The sequence below is a fragment of the Lepisosteus oculatus genome, chromosome 12 (genome assembly GCF_040954835.1).
Source record: "Lepisosteus oculatus isolate fLepOcu1 chromosome 12, fLepOcu1.hap2, whole genome shotgun sequence".
Taxonomy (NCBI): domain Eukaryota; kingdom Metazoa; phylum Chordata; class Actinopteri; order Semionotiformes; family Lepisosteidae; genus Lepisosteus; species Lepisosteus oculatus.
This window is the reverse complement of record NC_090707.1, coordinates 1472531-1487288: the sequence shown is the minus strand read 5'-3', so window position 1 is coordinate 1487288 and position 14758 is coordinate 1472531. Positions and strand designations below refer to the sequence as shown.

Below are 14758 nucleotides of genomic sequence, written 5' to 3'. Positions count from 1 at the left end.
TATTTGAGGGACGGGTGGAAGTTGGTGAAATGGTGCAGGAAGAACTCGAGCTGATCGTTGGAGCATGTGGCGGCACCGACGCAATCATCAATATATCGTTTGTAGAGGTCAGGGACATAGCCAGTGTAGGAGGCGAAGAAGCGTTCTTCTACCCAGCCGACAAAAATGTTGGCATAGCTGGGTCCCATTCTGGTGCCCATGGCAACTCCACTGACCTGTTGGTAAAAAAGATTATTGAAAGAGAATGCGTTCAGTGTGAGGACCAATTCTGCAAGGCGTACCAGGGTGTGGGTGGGTGGATCAAGCACTGTGCGTTTGTCCAGCGTGTGCTTGAGTGCTGTAAGGCCGTCATTATGGGGAATGACGGTGTACAGAGATGTGATGTCCATGGTAAAAATGTGGCATTCGGTACCCTGAAATTGGAAATCATTGAAAAGTTGGAGCGCGTGGTTGGTGTCTTTGATGTATGAGGGAAGATCTTCAACCAGCGGTCTCATGAGGCTGTCGAGAAAGGCTGAGATGTAAGTAGTTGGACAGTTACATGCTGATACGATGGGGCGTCCAGGGGTGTCCGGTTTGTGGATTTTGGGGAGGAGGATTGATACTATATGTAAGCTATTACCAATACCATTAAAGTACCACTTGGACATTATTGGTATTTTTGGGGACAACCATTAATGTTTTTGGCTAAAATACACCTTGGCCAGGCTGGAAAAATAGAATGTACAGCAGGACTGCATACTTCCAATTCATGGCTTGGGCACAGATCACTGCAAGCCACCGCAGTGTAGGACTTCACCTCCAGCTGCTTTGTCATTGTAGCTCTTTCATCCCGCACTACTGCCATACAATCCAGCCTTTGAAGACACAAGCTATTTCATGCGCTCTGCTTTTAGGATTTCACTTCCTTTGAAGACTTACATGGCATTATATAGTCTGTTACACATATATAAGCCATAATGATACTGCAAGTATAATACCATATATATTCACAGAATATGCATCACGTTATAAGTCCCACATGGAGGAAGGTTATTTAAAAAAATATTTTCTACAGATTGTTAAACAAAATTACAATTACAAAAGTTGCAAACAAAATTAATACTAAGGATGATGGGATACAGTAAGATGTTTTTTGTTATATAAAATTCTTAATGTTGCAGAATGCTGAATAAATGTCTAATGATATGATTAGTCTTCCTTTATAATTTGTCCCACTCATTAAACCTGGCTTTGATTAGCTGAAATAAATAATAGTCAATGAAAGTGACTGGAGTTATTCAAGGTACTGGAATACCCATTGGAATGAATGGGTCTAGTCTTTTCTTTTGAAAGCATTCAGTATGTTAAAGTTTGAACCACTTATTTGAGCTTAGTTAAATTAAAGAGATGTTTCAATGCTAAGGAAAAAGATCTTAATGGAATTGCTGAAACTAGTGGAACAGTGCATACTGTATCTGTGGAATCCATCCCACCTGTTCTGTCCTCCTGAGTGCCCCAGGTGTTTTCAGGGAGTCATCCAGCACCATAGAAAATGGGAATGTCACAGGCTGCATCATTGTCCTGATCATGATCCCTGTAATTTTATTTGTGTGTGTGTGGTTGCTTTAAAGACAATGGGAACACCTGAACAATTGAAGAAACATATTACTCCCCAATGCAAACCCATATGCAAAGTAACTGGGAAGCATTTTATTGATATTTGCTCAGTATTTAATTGTACTGTGTCATGGTTTGAACTATACTGTATTTGCAGATAATCATAGCTGTCCTGCTGACCAGTTTAAGTGCCTGAATAACCGCTGCATTCCTAAAAAATGGTTATGCGACGGAACCAATGACTGTGGGAATAATGAAGATGAGTCCAACGTTACATGTTCAGGTACAGTGCCTTTTATATGGACAGAGTTAGCTCTATATTCTGGCAATAAGACGTTCCTTTCATGCACTGTAAAACTTCATGTACTTCATGTGCGCACCATATTTTCCATTCCCAGTAGTCCTGCTGGGCCGTTGACTTACTTTGTGGAATATTAATACCTGCTGCTTGCTTGTTTCCTGTGCGCCACTGTTTGTGATATATAGAGCTCTCAGTGGAGCATCACCTAGGGATGTACGTTCAGTACATTTGTGTCTTGTGCTGTTAGTCTTCGCTGTTGGGTATAGGTTTGCGGTGGCAGCTTTATTCACAGGAGGATTATCAGTAGTGGCATGATAGTGGTCACAAGAAGTAGCAACAGTGAGGGTATCAAGAGGCTATACAGTACATCACTGCAGTGCAGTGATCACTGCTGATGGAAACAACAATGTGGAGTGGAATTCATTTGAGTTGACAGCAAACCACATTTTAGGATAATCCCAAGACTTAATTCTACAGTACTAACTAAGTGACAGAGTGGAACACCAGCCAAAAGCTATCTACTGTATGCAAAAACCTTCAGTAAACACACACTTTGAGAACAGTCCTCTGGGGCCCAGAATTCCAGCTACTGTATATCTGCTGATTAGGCCTCCAATCTAATTGGTGGTGAGACTGGAGAGAAGAAATTGCATTAAATCCTCAGTGTTACCTTGCAGTTGGTGGTGATGAAATGCTTTAGGGGATTAAATATTACCAAATCTGCACAGGACAAAAATCTTTTATTTTTCTTTCCACTGTGGATTGATTGCACCATGAATTGGCAAAGGTGCAGTAAGACAGCTGACTGTCATCAATGTTCTTTTTCACAAACTTCACTTTTTTTCAAGAACAGGGTTAACGCATTTTCCAGACACTAAACTTTTAGATTTTCATGTTTTTTCACATACAAAGATTTTTTTCTTTTAAACATCACAATTATCTTATAAAAGGAAATAGAGTAAAGTGGTGGTAGTGTTGTTGTCAAGGCTTTTCTTTTGGCTTTAATACAGTGATTGAAATTACTGAACATATGGTTTGATTTCTCAAATCAAATATTGCTAACTGTCAATGTAATGTTTAGCATGTACAGTATGGCATGTCCTTCTGTTTTGAAAGGTGACAGTTTAATTAAAAACATTTTTAAAAAATACACATTCAGCCAAGAGATGTGCACAATCATTTTCAAGCAAACCATTTTTGTTTGATCTATAGAGAAATAATTAATCCTTTTTAAAAAATAGAAATTGTACATGTGGGAAAAAAAAAAGTTCCTCTTACACAAAGGCAGTCAGCTGGGTAACACTTTCCATTACATACAGTATATAGTTACCTCTGTCCACTGCTGTGGTTCCTAACTGAGAAAACCACCATCATTCAGGTGGCTGTGCCGCCTGAATTACCAGGGAAACAACTTTGAATAACGGACTTAGAGAAACAACCATTCTTAAGAGTTCTAATCGACATCCCATCAACAAACAAATTCACTCCACTCCAGGGCCCAGAATCGATCGGCCAGGACGTGAGAGCTCAGGTACCATTGGTGTGTGTGTGTGTGTGTGTGGGGCTGACTGGATTGCTTATGATACTTTAGTACTTACTTCTCAGAAATTTGTTTAGCATCCAAGCAGCTACAGTATGTTTTACACTCAGACATACTAAAACCAAAAACAAGACAAATAAACATTACATTAAAAATAAATACACATTTATGTAATGGGCATTAGCCCATACATAGTAATTACACCCCACTTCTACAGGAATCCACATACTGTAGGCTACCAGAACCTTAAAGAACCTTAAACAATCATCCTAAGCCCCTTTAATTGCACAATAGCCCTTCATGTTTCACCAGTAATTGCACTTGCCCATGAACCAATACTCCTTTACTGTGAACTTTCTTATTTAGTAGTCGAATTTGGGATAAAGAAAGTCCTCCTTTTGTTACATCTACATTGAAGTAGTTGGAGGGAGTCTAAAACGTCTGTTGGTATTCTTTGTGCACAACGCGTGAGGGATCAGATAGTCTCGGTAACAGCTAGTCTCACCATACAATACTCTTGTAGTGTGAAAGCTCTGTCAAGTGGCTGCCCCACTAACTTAGAATACATCCTCAAGAGTCTGGGCATCTTGTCTTTTTATTGCACAGAAAGACTGTTACACTAGATGGCTATTCCGTACTGTATGACACTTTGTACAACAGCACTGAAAACACGGACAGAACCTGACTGCTGGCACCAAAAACCTGTAGCCTGCGAAGAAAGTAAATTTGCTGTTGTGCATCTCATGCAGGCTGCTCTTGTAACTGCCTGGCTTTGTTTAACGGATCTTTGTGTAAACTCTGGTGGAGGGTGGTGCTAGGATAAGGGACACATTTTTTTGGTTTTGTAAGGTATTTGTTCCATTTAAGGAAAACGTAACATCAAAAGTTGTTTAAAAAACGTGTACAATTGCTCACTAGTTGACCATCAGCCTTCATACTTGCTCATGATTACGATGTTACCATCCCACGTTTTAATGCAGATAACGTTTTTTTACTGAGAGGCAGCTTTATGACAATGGCAGTTATTTCAAAGTAAATGTGTCATATACAGCAGTGAGAGAATTCAACACAGATTGTTTTAGCTATGTGTAATCACAAGTGAGTACATAGATATTTACTGAATTAAATAACCTAATAGCAATAGGTAACTACTATGTAAACAATGTAAATAGTCTGTAAAAAGAGACACAATGGGAAGAATTGCCATCACTTGTTTGTAATTCTGCTTCTTATATTGTCCATATAAATTCATATTAAGAATTGTACAAAAAGTCTGTGATGAATATTATCTCAAATTAAACATTTCAGTCTTAAAACTTTTCATATTTCATTTGATCAGTTTTTATGTAGCTGATATAAAATATCTTGATTTATCATGTGTTTAGATATGGTGCTCTGACATAAACCTGAATAGTACTTAAAACTAATAAAGTTAAGTGTCGCATTAAAATATTTAAAAAATATCAGCAACTTTTAAATATTTTAAAGAAGGACCTTTCATACTTTGTAAAAAATCAAATTAACATTTTAGTTTCATAAAGCAACAAACATAAATCAATAATTTTGAGGTTTAAGTCTTCGAAAGACATTTCCAGTTCTTTTTACATGGATTTAGTTTTTATGTTAATTATGTAATAAAATGCAATTACCATCGTTTCTTTTAGAGAATAACACAGGATTTCATGGACAATCCCCTCAGGACACAGGACAAGAATTGCAAATTAGGGACATGTCTTGCATTTATAAAGTACTTGAATACAGTGTATTCTCAAGCCATTACTGCTATGAAAGGCCTTTAAAATGGAAATGCTCTTTGCATTGAATTATCAGCCTATCATCTAATACACATAGACATTTATAAAGACAAATAACTTTAATTGGGGTTGTTATTAAAAGTACTAAGCACAGCTTAAAGAGGCACTACAGGCTACACTTAGACTGCAATAAAATATAAACTGCTCAATGGTGTTACAAACAATTTTATTCACGCCTTTCTTGACATTTTCTGCTGACGTTTTATTTCTATCAAGTATTATTTTCTTGATAATATAATTGTAATAGTTTCTTTAAAGCTACATTCTGTTAAGGCTTTTACATGACATTTTAGTCATGTTTATTGGTATAGAAGAATATTCCTTGTTTCTTTGTGTCCTTTGTCATTTTTTATTTGAATTACTGTATATTAGTTTTAAACACAGGCATTAACATGGTTTTTAATATTCTCCATTTGTATCATACTTAATTATTTATTATGAGCTGGTAGCTTTTGCTAAGACTTTAAAATATAAACACAGCAAGAGGATACAAAACAAAATCCTTTGGAAATATTAGTAAATGGTACTCAGAGTACAGCTAAGGAAAGAAAATTTGAAATTTGGTGATGTACTGTACAGATGCAGCCATCTACAATAGAATGTGCAAGGTGTCAGTTAGTATACCGTAGTGTGGTATGACGGACAATACCGTGTCACGGTGCTTCAATTTTTGTTAATATTCTGATGCAGTACTCTGTAAAACTGCCAGGTAGTGCAGTAAATCCTTAAAGTACCACAGCTACAGTATGTGTGGTTGTCTGACGAATTAGTACAGTATTAAAATATCTCATCAAAAATATCATCTGCAAATTATACATATTTTAAAGAAGGACGTTTAACATATCTTTCATACTATGTAAAAAGTAAATCTAAATTTTAGTATTAAATGTTTATTAACCCATTCGTGCTTTCCTGCACTATGCATCATACTGTCCTAGTGACAATTTTCTAAAAAATACCATGTAACACACAACTCCTGTATGTCATAATAATAATTGCTTACACTTATATAGTGCTTTTCTGGACACTCCACTCAAAGCTCTTTACAGGTAATGGGCACTCCCCTCCAACATCACCAGTGTGCAGCCCCACCTGGATGATGCGATAGTAGCCATAGTGTGCTAGTACACTCACCACACACCATCTTTCAGTGGGGAGGAGAGCCTTTTTGTGTGAATTAACAAAACAAAATAGATGTAATTAAAAAACAATTTATTTTAGACAAATACATTTATAATTACCATAGCTGACAGGAGGGTACCACCTTCAACATGACAGTAACATACAGTAGTTGACAAAAATAATGTTTTTGAAATGTATTAAAAATAATTAATACCATTGAAATATAAAATTTGCTAACAAATTTTGAGGAAAAAACAAATTTCATACTTAAAGGGATGTATTTAAGAAGTTAATCAATTAGAGAACAAATAGATAATTCCAAAATAAAACAGGAAAACAAAGTAGAAAATCCCTGAAAAACTGCTTGGTAAACTGTCTGCAAAAATTAAATCTTGCAGAAGTTCTGCTTTCTTGGATTTGGCAAGTAATTATGTGACTTACTGTATGTTTGTTCAAGTAAATGTTTGTTGTTTTTATTTTAAACCTTGCAAGTGTCCATGGGACATTTAGTTAAAACAAGCATGTCAAAACGTTCTCAAAATAACCACAGCAAGTGACAGGGTTAAAGAATTAAAGGAAGAAAATGTTAATGAAGTACTTCTTCACTGAATATTGTTCAATGATACCTTATTTTTAATTTTCAACTACCACTACCAGCTATATAAAGCTGGTATTTATATCCATAAATCAATAACATTTGATTCAGAAATATGATTATATATATTTTTTATTTCCCCTCTATCAAAATTTCCCCTAATTACAGTATGTATATGGAATCAAAGCAGATTTTAAACAATACTAAAACAGATTTAATGAAGCTACAGTTTCACTAACATCTACTGCACAAGTGCCACTTATCAATCTTCTCTGGGCAGTAAAGTGCTAAATTTGGCATGCATCAATATGTTATTGATGAACACACAACATTTAAAGTGAATAATCACAACTTGGATGTTCAATTTGAACTGTTCTATTAATAAAAGAATATAAATGTACACACAACTGCAGAAACATAACAAAAACAGAGTGAATGCATACTTCTTCATTATCAAGACTGAAACATGAACAGCAGATCAAAAGTGGAAATTTGTAGAAGTATGTTTGAATCTGAACTTTAGGCACTCTGTTACATACTGTAAATGTTGTGAGAGTATGGAATTAGTTACCCAGCCAAGTCGTTGAAGTCAAAACTCTTATTTTAAGAAATAGTTGAATAAGATCCTTAGATCAATTCACTATTTTCAAAAAAAGCTACTGTAGGTGAGGCAGAAGGCCACCTCTCCTATATACTGTAACCTTTCTTATGCCCTTGCCCTTACTGTGAATCAGCTGTCCTATCCTTAGTGTCTCTTCATTGTCCTTATGTGCTCCGTGTCTGGTGATGGACTGGAGTCCTATCCAGGGTGTTGTCACTCCTGGATGCTGTACTTCTAGGACAGACTCTGAGTTGCTGTGACCTTAACCAGGCAAAAACACCTTACGCATAATGGATGGATGTTTTCTTCTGATACTGTATATAGTATGTGGAGATATATCTTCCTCTTCTTTTAGATTGTGACATTGAAACTTTTGGCATACTTTATTTTTCTTTTTTGCAGTTATATGTTCTTGGCATATGAGTAAATGCGGCTTAGGAATGCTTTGAGTGGTCAAATTTTAAGTCAAATAAAATCCTAATAAATTTCCTGACAGTCAGATATTTACAGAAAACATACTTCCAAATGAAGCAAGTTCTACTTGAAGAGGAAGGCGCTAGCTGCTGGTGTCAAAACATCCTGTGTCTCTTGGCTCTCAGATTTCTTGTCTTTGAATTTGTTTTGCATTGAATTGACACTAACGCAAGATCTAGCCAAACTTTTAAGTCTATCAGTGATGGCAAAATGAGTTCCAGATGGATGGCTTGAGATCGCTGGCTATAGATACAAAAGCAAACGGAGGATTTTGTGGCTTATCCTTCCATGTGCGTCAGAATTGATATAAAACAGGTTTTTTTTTTAAGTTGGGACTTATGACTGAAACCTGAGGGATGTGACAATCAAAAGCAGGTTATTAACAGTCTTAAAACATACTGAGATGGCTGTGCATTAAAGAACTCCTTCAGTCCTCGGCTGAATAAGGTTTTTTTTTTACTTGGTAGATTAAATAAGATGTTGCATTTACATGTACTGTACAAGAAGTTACAAAGCTGTAATAAACCTCATTATTCAACTTCAGATTCTTTCAGTTTCTTATATGTACTGTAATTTGTGTTGATTGTTATCATTGCATTTTCTTTCCTGGAGCGACCAATTGCATCATAGGATGTGAGTGTGTGACATCTAGAAGAGACACAACCGATTTAATTATTAAAGAATATAGCTCCTCAATCAAGAAGTGATAAGAGAGGACTTATCTGGACATTCTTTATGACCATATGGATTGTAATAATTTTTTGCTTTCTTTCTTTAACACTATTTGCTATCAGTAGAAGAGGTGCCACATCAAGGCCATATTTTATTTTTTCAGGGAAAGCAAGTGCGTTTCACCTCTGACAGGACGGGAATTTAACAATTATTTTAACTTCTCATTCAGAATGTAATTTTCTGGAAAATAGACAAGTAAGATAAATCAAATTAATTGGGATTCTGACAAGTAAGGGTATAACAGTGTTGATGGATTTATATCGTCCCTTTAAAATGTGTTTATACAAAACACTAGTGTTGCAATTAAATCAAAACTTAATTTGAGTTGAGGGTGGTGTGTGAGAAAATAATATAATTTTTATTTTGTATAATATTGTTTTTTTGGATTGTTTATTTGCCTCCAATTTTATTTGGAATTTATTTGCAAAATTATCAGAATTTTAAGAAATTATGTAAATCTCTTGCCAAGCAGCATGAAACTACTGTAAACTTCCATATTGCAGGTTTATTTGCATTTTACTGTTGATGTCTGCTTTTGCTTTTTCCCCTCAGCTCAGACTTGCCAGCCTGGCCAGTTTGCCTGTCGTAACGGACGCTGTATCCCAGTCTCCTGGCTCTGTGATCGAGATGATGACTGTGGAGACCAGTCCGATGAAGCTCCTTCGTGTGGTGAGTTTGTGATGGGAATGCCCATCGAGAGTGAGCTTCCTAAGCAAAGGGCTACATGTCTCTAATATACAGTACATATGAACTGATGCTTTAAGATTCTTTGCAGAAAGAATCTGAAGCAGGTGGGCATTTCGCCTAAAAATAGATCCAACACATGCAATAGTAAATATACATTATAAATTAGATCTTGATTTGAAGGTTATATTTCGTCGCTAAAACAGTTCAACGTTTTTAGTGCTGTTTACCTTGTGTATAAGGATGATGGTAAAAAATAAATCTCTTGTGATTCAAAAGGGTTCTGAAGAAATTAAGAAAAAAGCAAAATGCCATATTTCTCAAACACCCCCTCCCACACACAGACTTTCTTTCATTCACTCACAAATCGTCATGGGAATTTTTTGTTTGATTTGTGGGAAAGACGCTCTCAGACAAACAAGTGCAGCATATTTTGATTTTGGAACGTGTGTAAAGATAAATTAGACTACAGAAAAACAGAGCAGAGATCTGAGGAGGAAAACAGTTTTTAACTTTAGTTTCTAAATTAGACCTTATATTAGTAACACATTATAATATTGTTCAGTAATAAAACCTTCATTAATCCTTAATATATTATTAACTCTTTTTTTAATTATTATGAATAGATCAGTTAAAATACAGTATTTACCGCTCTTCATGTATAAATGTCTGTTGTAATATAATGCCTTTTTTCACATTTTGTTGATTTAAAGCTTGCAGTCCTGACACTTTGAATTAACTATTACTTTAATAATTACCATACAACCTGCTTCACATATTAAAAAACAAACATTGATGTTATTAAATGGATAATGTTAATGTTATTAAATGGATAATATAAAAAATCATGGAAAAAGTTCTGATTGAATAAGTATTCATACCCTTTGATGGGGTAAAACCTAAAAATAATTTAGGAACAAGTCAAGGTTAATTTCACATTGAAAAATATAGTTTTTTTCATGTGTGTTTCCTTACTATTTTTCAGTGAGGAATTAACCTTTACATGTTCCTTTGCAGCCTACCACATTCTGAAGCAGATCGCAACCAGAACAACTAAATCAATTTACTGTAGGTGCATAAAATTAACTTAAGAAGCCACACAATTGGTTGAGATCTATTTATATGCGATAATGCATTCATGGTGTTTCACTCTCTGATTTTCAAGTAAAGCTTCAGCTATGAAGGCTAAAGAAGCTTTCAGAACTACACAGGGACAAATTTGAGGAAAAGCATTAAATATTCACCATTCAGCAAGAGAATGGCCCAAAGCACAAGGTCATAACTACAGTACAAGAGGGGGGACCTTTATTTTTATACATTTATTTTAACTTACCATTAGAAATCTTCAGTGTGAGGTGATTTAGGTTTTGAGCAAAAATAGTAATAAAAATATCTCACTCAAAATCCACTCAAACACTTATATGGTAATGGAGAACCCTTCCACCACCACCAGTGTGCAGCACCAATATGCTCACCACTGGGAGGAGGACAGAGTAGGTTTATTATATGTACTGTATATACAGTATGAACAGATATGTATTATACCATCAATATACCATCTTTAAGGATTAATTTTAGGTTAATGAGGGATTTATTTAACATTATTATATTAGTTTATTAACATTATTATATAATATTATATTATATTATATATATCTTACCCTTGTATTCATGTTCATGAAAAAAGGCAATGCAGTGAAAAGCTGTTACATTTAGACAGAATGGAGGTAATGTAAAAATGCTTACAGTTACAGATTCTGTCAAGCATTTCAGAAATATGGGTAACCACATCCGAACAACCTCGCTTTGAGTCAAGGGCAAGAAAAATATTAAAGGACAGTCCTGTGGAAATGAAACACATCTAGTACACATCTGGACGTATATTGTAATAACCGCAGTATGCAGACCTTAAAAAGTTTGTACAATTCCTCTCTTTAAAATAAACAGTGTAGATGTTTTTGCTACTGTAGCAACTCAAACGTGTTATCTATAGCTCCTACTGTAAGTAGTATTCCTTTGAAATATGAGTTGCCTTAAATTATTCCTTCCTAACTGAATAGCTTTTCTGTAAACTGTGGCAGGAGCCAGTGCTTTAACAATGTTAGTTGTTTTTTTTCCCTGTGAAAACTTCCACAACATCTCTTACTTCGAATGCACCACACTCTAGCTAAAGCCATTTCTTACAGAATTCTAATTTTCTTTAATGTGGTTGCTTACTGCAATTTTATTGCCTATAAGAATTTAGATTTGTCATTCTTTTTTATCTGGGAGGAGCATTCAAAAACACTAGTGAAATACATTCTGCATCCCCCTGGTGGAGTATTTTCAGCGGTACTTGTTTTTAAGTGTAAGAGTCACTCCAGGTGAATCAGAACAAAATGAAAGAAAAGCAATTCAGAAGTAATTTTCTCAATAATGTAACTATTATATTCTCTGCTAAGGGCTGTGTGAAGACTTTGGAACAAAAGTTCCTATTAGGTTGGATGTCGCGTTTAGAAATGTTAGTGAATTGTACAATTTAATTTGGGTATATGGTCAAATCAATTTCAACAAGGAAAAAAGGGTGTTTGAAAATCCTGTAAAGTGTTATTAAGGAGCTGTATGGGCTTAAAAATATATAATAAAGATAATGATCTTTAATTTTATTTAAAATAAGAACATTGTCAAATATGTTTTCACAAACATACAGCACAATCTAGAACCCCAGGACACAACTGTTTTGTAAGCTTTCTCAATTTTGAGCTTTTTTATTTATTAACATGACTTGCAGGTGTTTTTTTGTCCTAAATTGATAACTTTGCTAGAGTTGTTCTTTTTTGTAATGTAAAGATAAACCTGTAAAAAAAAGTGCATCTTTTGGAAACAACACTGCTCATGGGAAAGGACCAAAACAACACATTCACAAAATAAATAAAATGCTTTCAAACATATTATTATGACAGCAGGTATTTTTTTTCAAGTATTTTTTTTAAACAAGCAACAAGTCTACAGTATACAGTACATACTGTAGTTTGGTGTCTGTGAGGTACAGGAACGTGGCCTAATAAATCCTGTCAGGTCAGCAAGACATACAGGAAAACAATTTGCAAGACAAGCAAGTGGGGGAAACACTCACATTTCACATTTTCGAGTCAGTGCAGTATGTTTTTAAATTACTTGGGTAAAAGGGAAGCTTTGCCACAGATTTACATGAATATACCAAGAGATGGCCTTATTTAATACTAAGCATTAGCCATATTGAATGTACATTCATCTTGGACTCAATACTGCTTTGAAATCTCCATTAATTGGTATGCAGTTCATAATACCAACTGAAACTTAATTCTTGTGTTGATAAAAAGTGGGGCTGATCTCTGCTAAAATTAATTTGCACATTACCAAGAATCCACTTCATTTAAATGAAAAACCATATTTATATTTTTCCAGTGAATTCATGTTGACTGGAGAGAAAGAATACAATCTTGTTTTTAAACCATGTTGTAAAAATTAACTAACAGATGTTGGTTATTTACAGAGGTGTTTGGCTTTTTGTAGTGCCCATTTGTTTTGGTCAGCAAGAGCTGTCACTATCTGTCAATATTGTTTTCATTCTAAGCTATGCAGTCTAGACTGTATAGTAATAAATAGTTAAAATAAAAATGAGATGAATAACAATATTATTTAAGGCTGAAAATAATGTACTGTTTTAAAAGGGATGTATACAAGGAAAATGTGTACAGCATAAATAAACTTCAATATGCTAAACCTCCTTTGTAAACAATTCTTTAAAGATCTCTGTCTAAGTCAAGCAACAATCAATGTGAAGTTTTAACAGTAATTGGACACTAGCTTCAAAAAGAGCTGTTTGTATAATATCTCAAACAATGTCAAATCAATAGCAGTGTCTTTCTTTCTGAGATGTTGAGTCCAGATATTTGACACAAAAACGTAATACATTTAATAATAGAATGCATTATTGTGTCGCACAGAGAAAAACAATTGGTTTTCAACTGATCAGTCCACAAAATAGCATCATTGTTATTTTAAGCCTAATTAAAGTATTCTCATTGAATTAAAATAGCAAAACAGTTATGCAAAACATATAGATTTACATCTATATGTTATATCTGTTGCAATCATAGTTCATAGTCATATTTCAAACATACATCTGAAAATAGCTTAAGAAGCTAATGACCATTCCTCCAGGTCGCATTGCTCTAGGTCTTTTGCACCCTTTGGTTTTTGTTTGTAAGCTGCACTCTTCAGTTTATATTGAACCACAGATGTTTGATTGGATTGATGTCTAGAGATTGTGGTGGCTAGCAAGCATTTAATTTGAGTACAGTTAGCCATCTGTTTGTCAGTTTGGATTTTTTATTTAAATTAATGTCATTCTGGCTTGCCAGAGCTTGAGCTTTGTGGCAAAGAAAATCAAGCATTTGAATGAAATGTCCAGGTGCGTGTTGGGAGTCAATGATTCTTGGATTACAAGAACTACTGGACTCACAGATGCAAAACAGTCCTAAAACATAACAGACTCCCCCCACCCCCACGCACACACACCACACACACACCTTTTGTTCTCGTTTTCGTAACATGAGCAGAACTCTCTTACATCAGAATTCACACTGATGAGCATGTCCAAAAAGCTTGATGTTCATCACCCCATAGAACATGGTTCTAATTGACATGAAATTAGGAAAATTCAAGTAATGGGTTTTTATGTTTCACCCGTGGAAGGCTTCTTCCTTGCAACCCTTAGCTGGCGATGTTGAATAGGGGGTTTAGATACTTATTGCAATCCTCGAGATGCTTTCTCAATCTCAAACTGTTGCTTTTGGATGTACAGTATGATTGCCTTCCGAACCACTTTTTTCGTGGGTAGCAAGATACTGTAGACTTGTGTCCTTTTCCTGGCAAAGATGCCATGACAACTGCATTCTTAAACTTCTTGATAATGGACACTACAGTGGAAAGTCGTAGATTCAGTTTTTTGTGGATTCTTCTGTAGTCATTATTCAACTTGTAGAGGTCAGTAACCTTTCGCCTGCAGTCTTCAGAGACCTCAATGACCTTGACCATGATGATACTGCTAAAAATATATTCTGTGTGTTACCTCCTCTTACACCCCAGGGAAACAGGAAACCATTGAAGGCCTCTAAAGTTCTTGAGGTTTCTAATGTCATTCCAAAGAGCAGAATGTTATCAGAGCATTTGATTTTATTTAAACAGATTTATCTTTTTTTCCTTTTTCATCTGGAGCACGAATAAATCTGGATGGCTTTTTATATTGTGCTGTACACTATATATTATCTAG

The 14758-nt window shown here is 35.1% G+C and overlaps 1 protein-coding gene across 4 annotated transcripts in view; it reads left to right on the top strand.

Moving 5' to 3' along the window:
• Positions 1–14758, top strand: part of LOC102685206 (low-density lipoprotein receptor-related protein 1B) — a 461586-nt gene that overhangs the window by 233392 nt on the left and 213436 nt on the right. For all 4 annotated transcript variants that reach the window (XM_015358626.2, XM_015358625.2, XM_015358624.2 and 1 more), the window contains 2 exons: positions 1757–1882; positions 9331–9447. In XM_015358626.2, coding sequence (XP_015214112.2) covers positions 1757–1882; positions 9331–9447 — 243 coding nt within the window. The remainder of the gene's footprint in view (positions 1–1756; positions 1883–9330; positions 9448–14758) is intronic.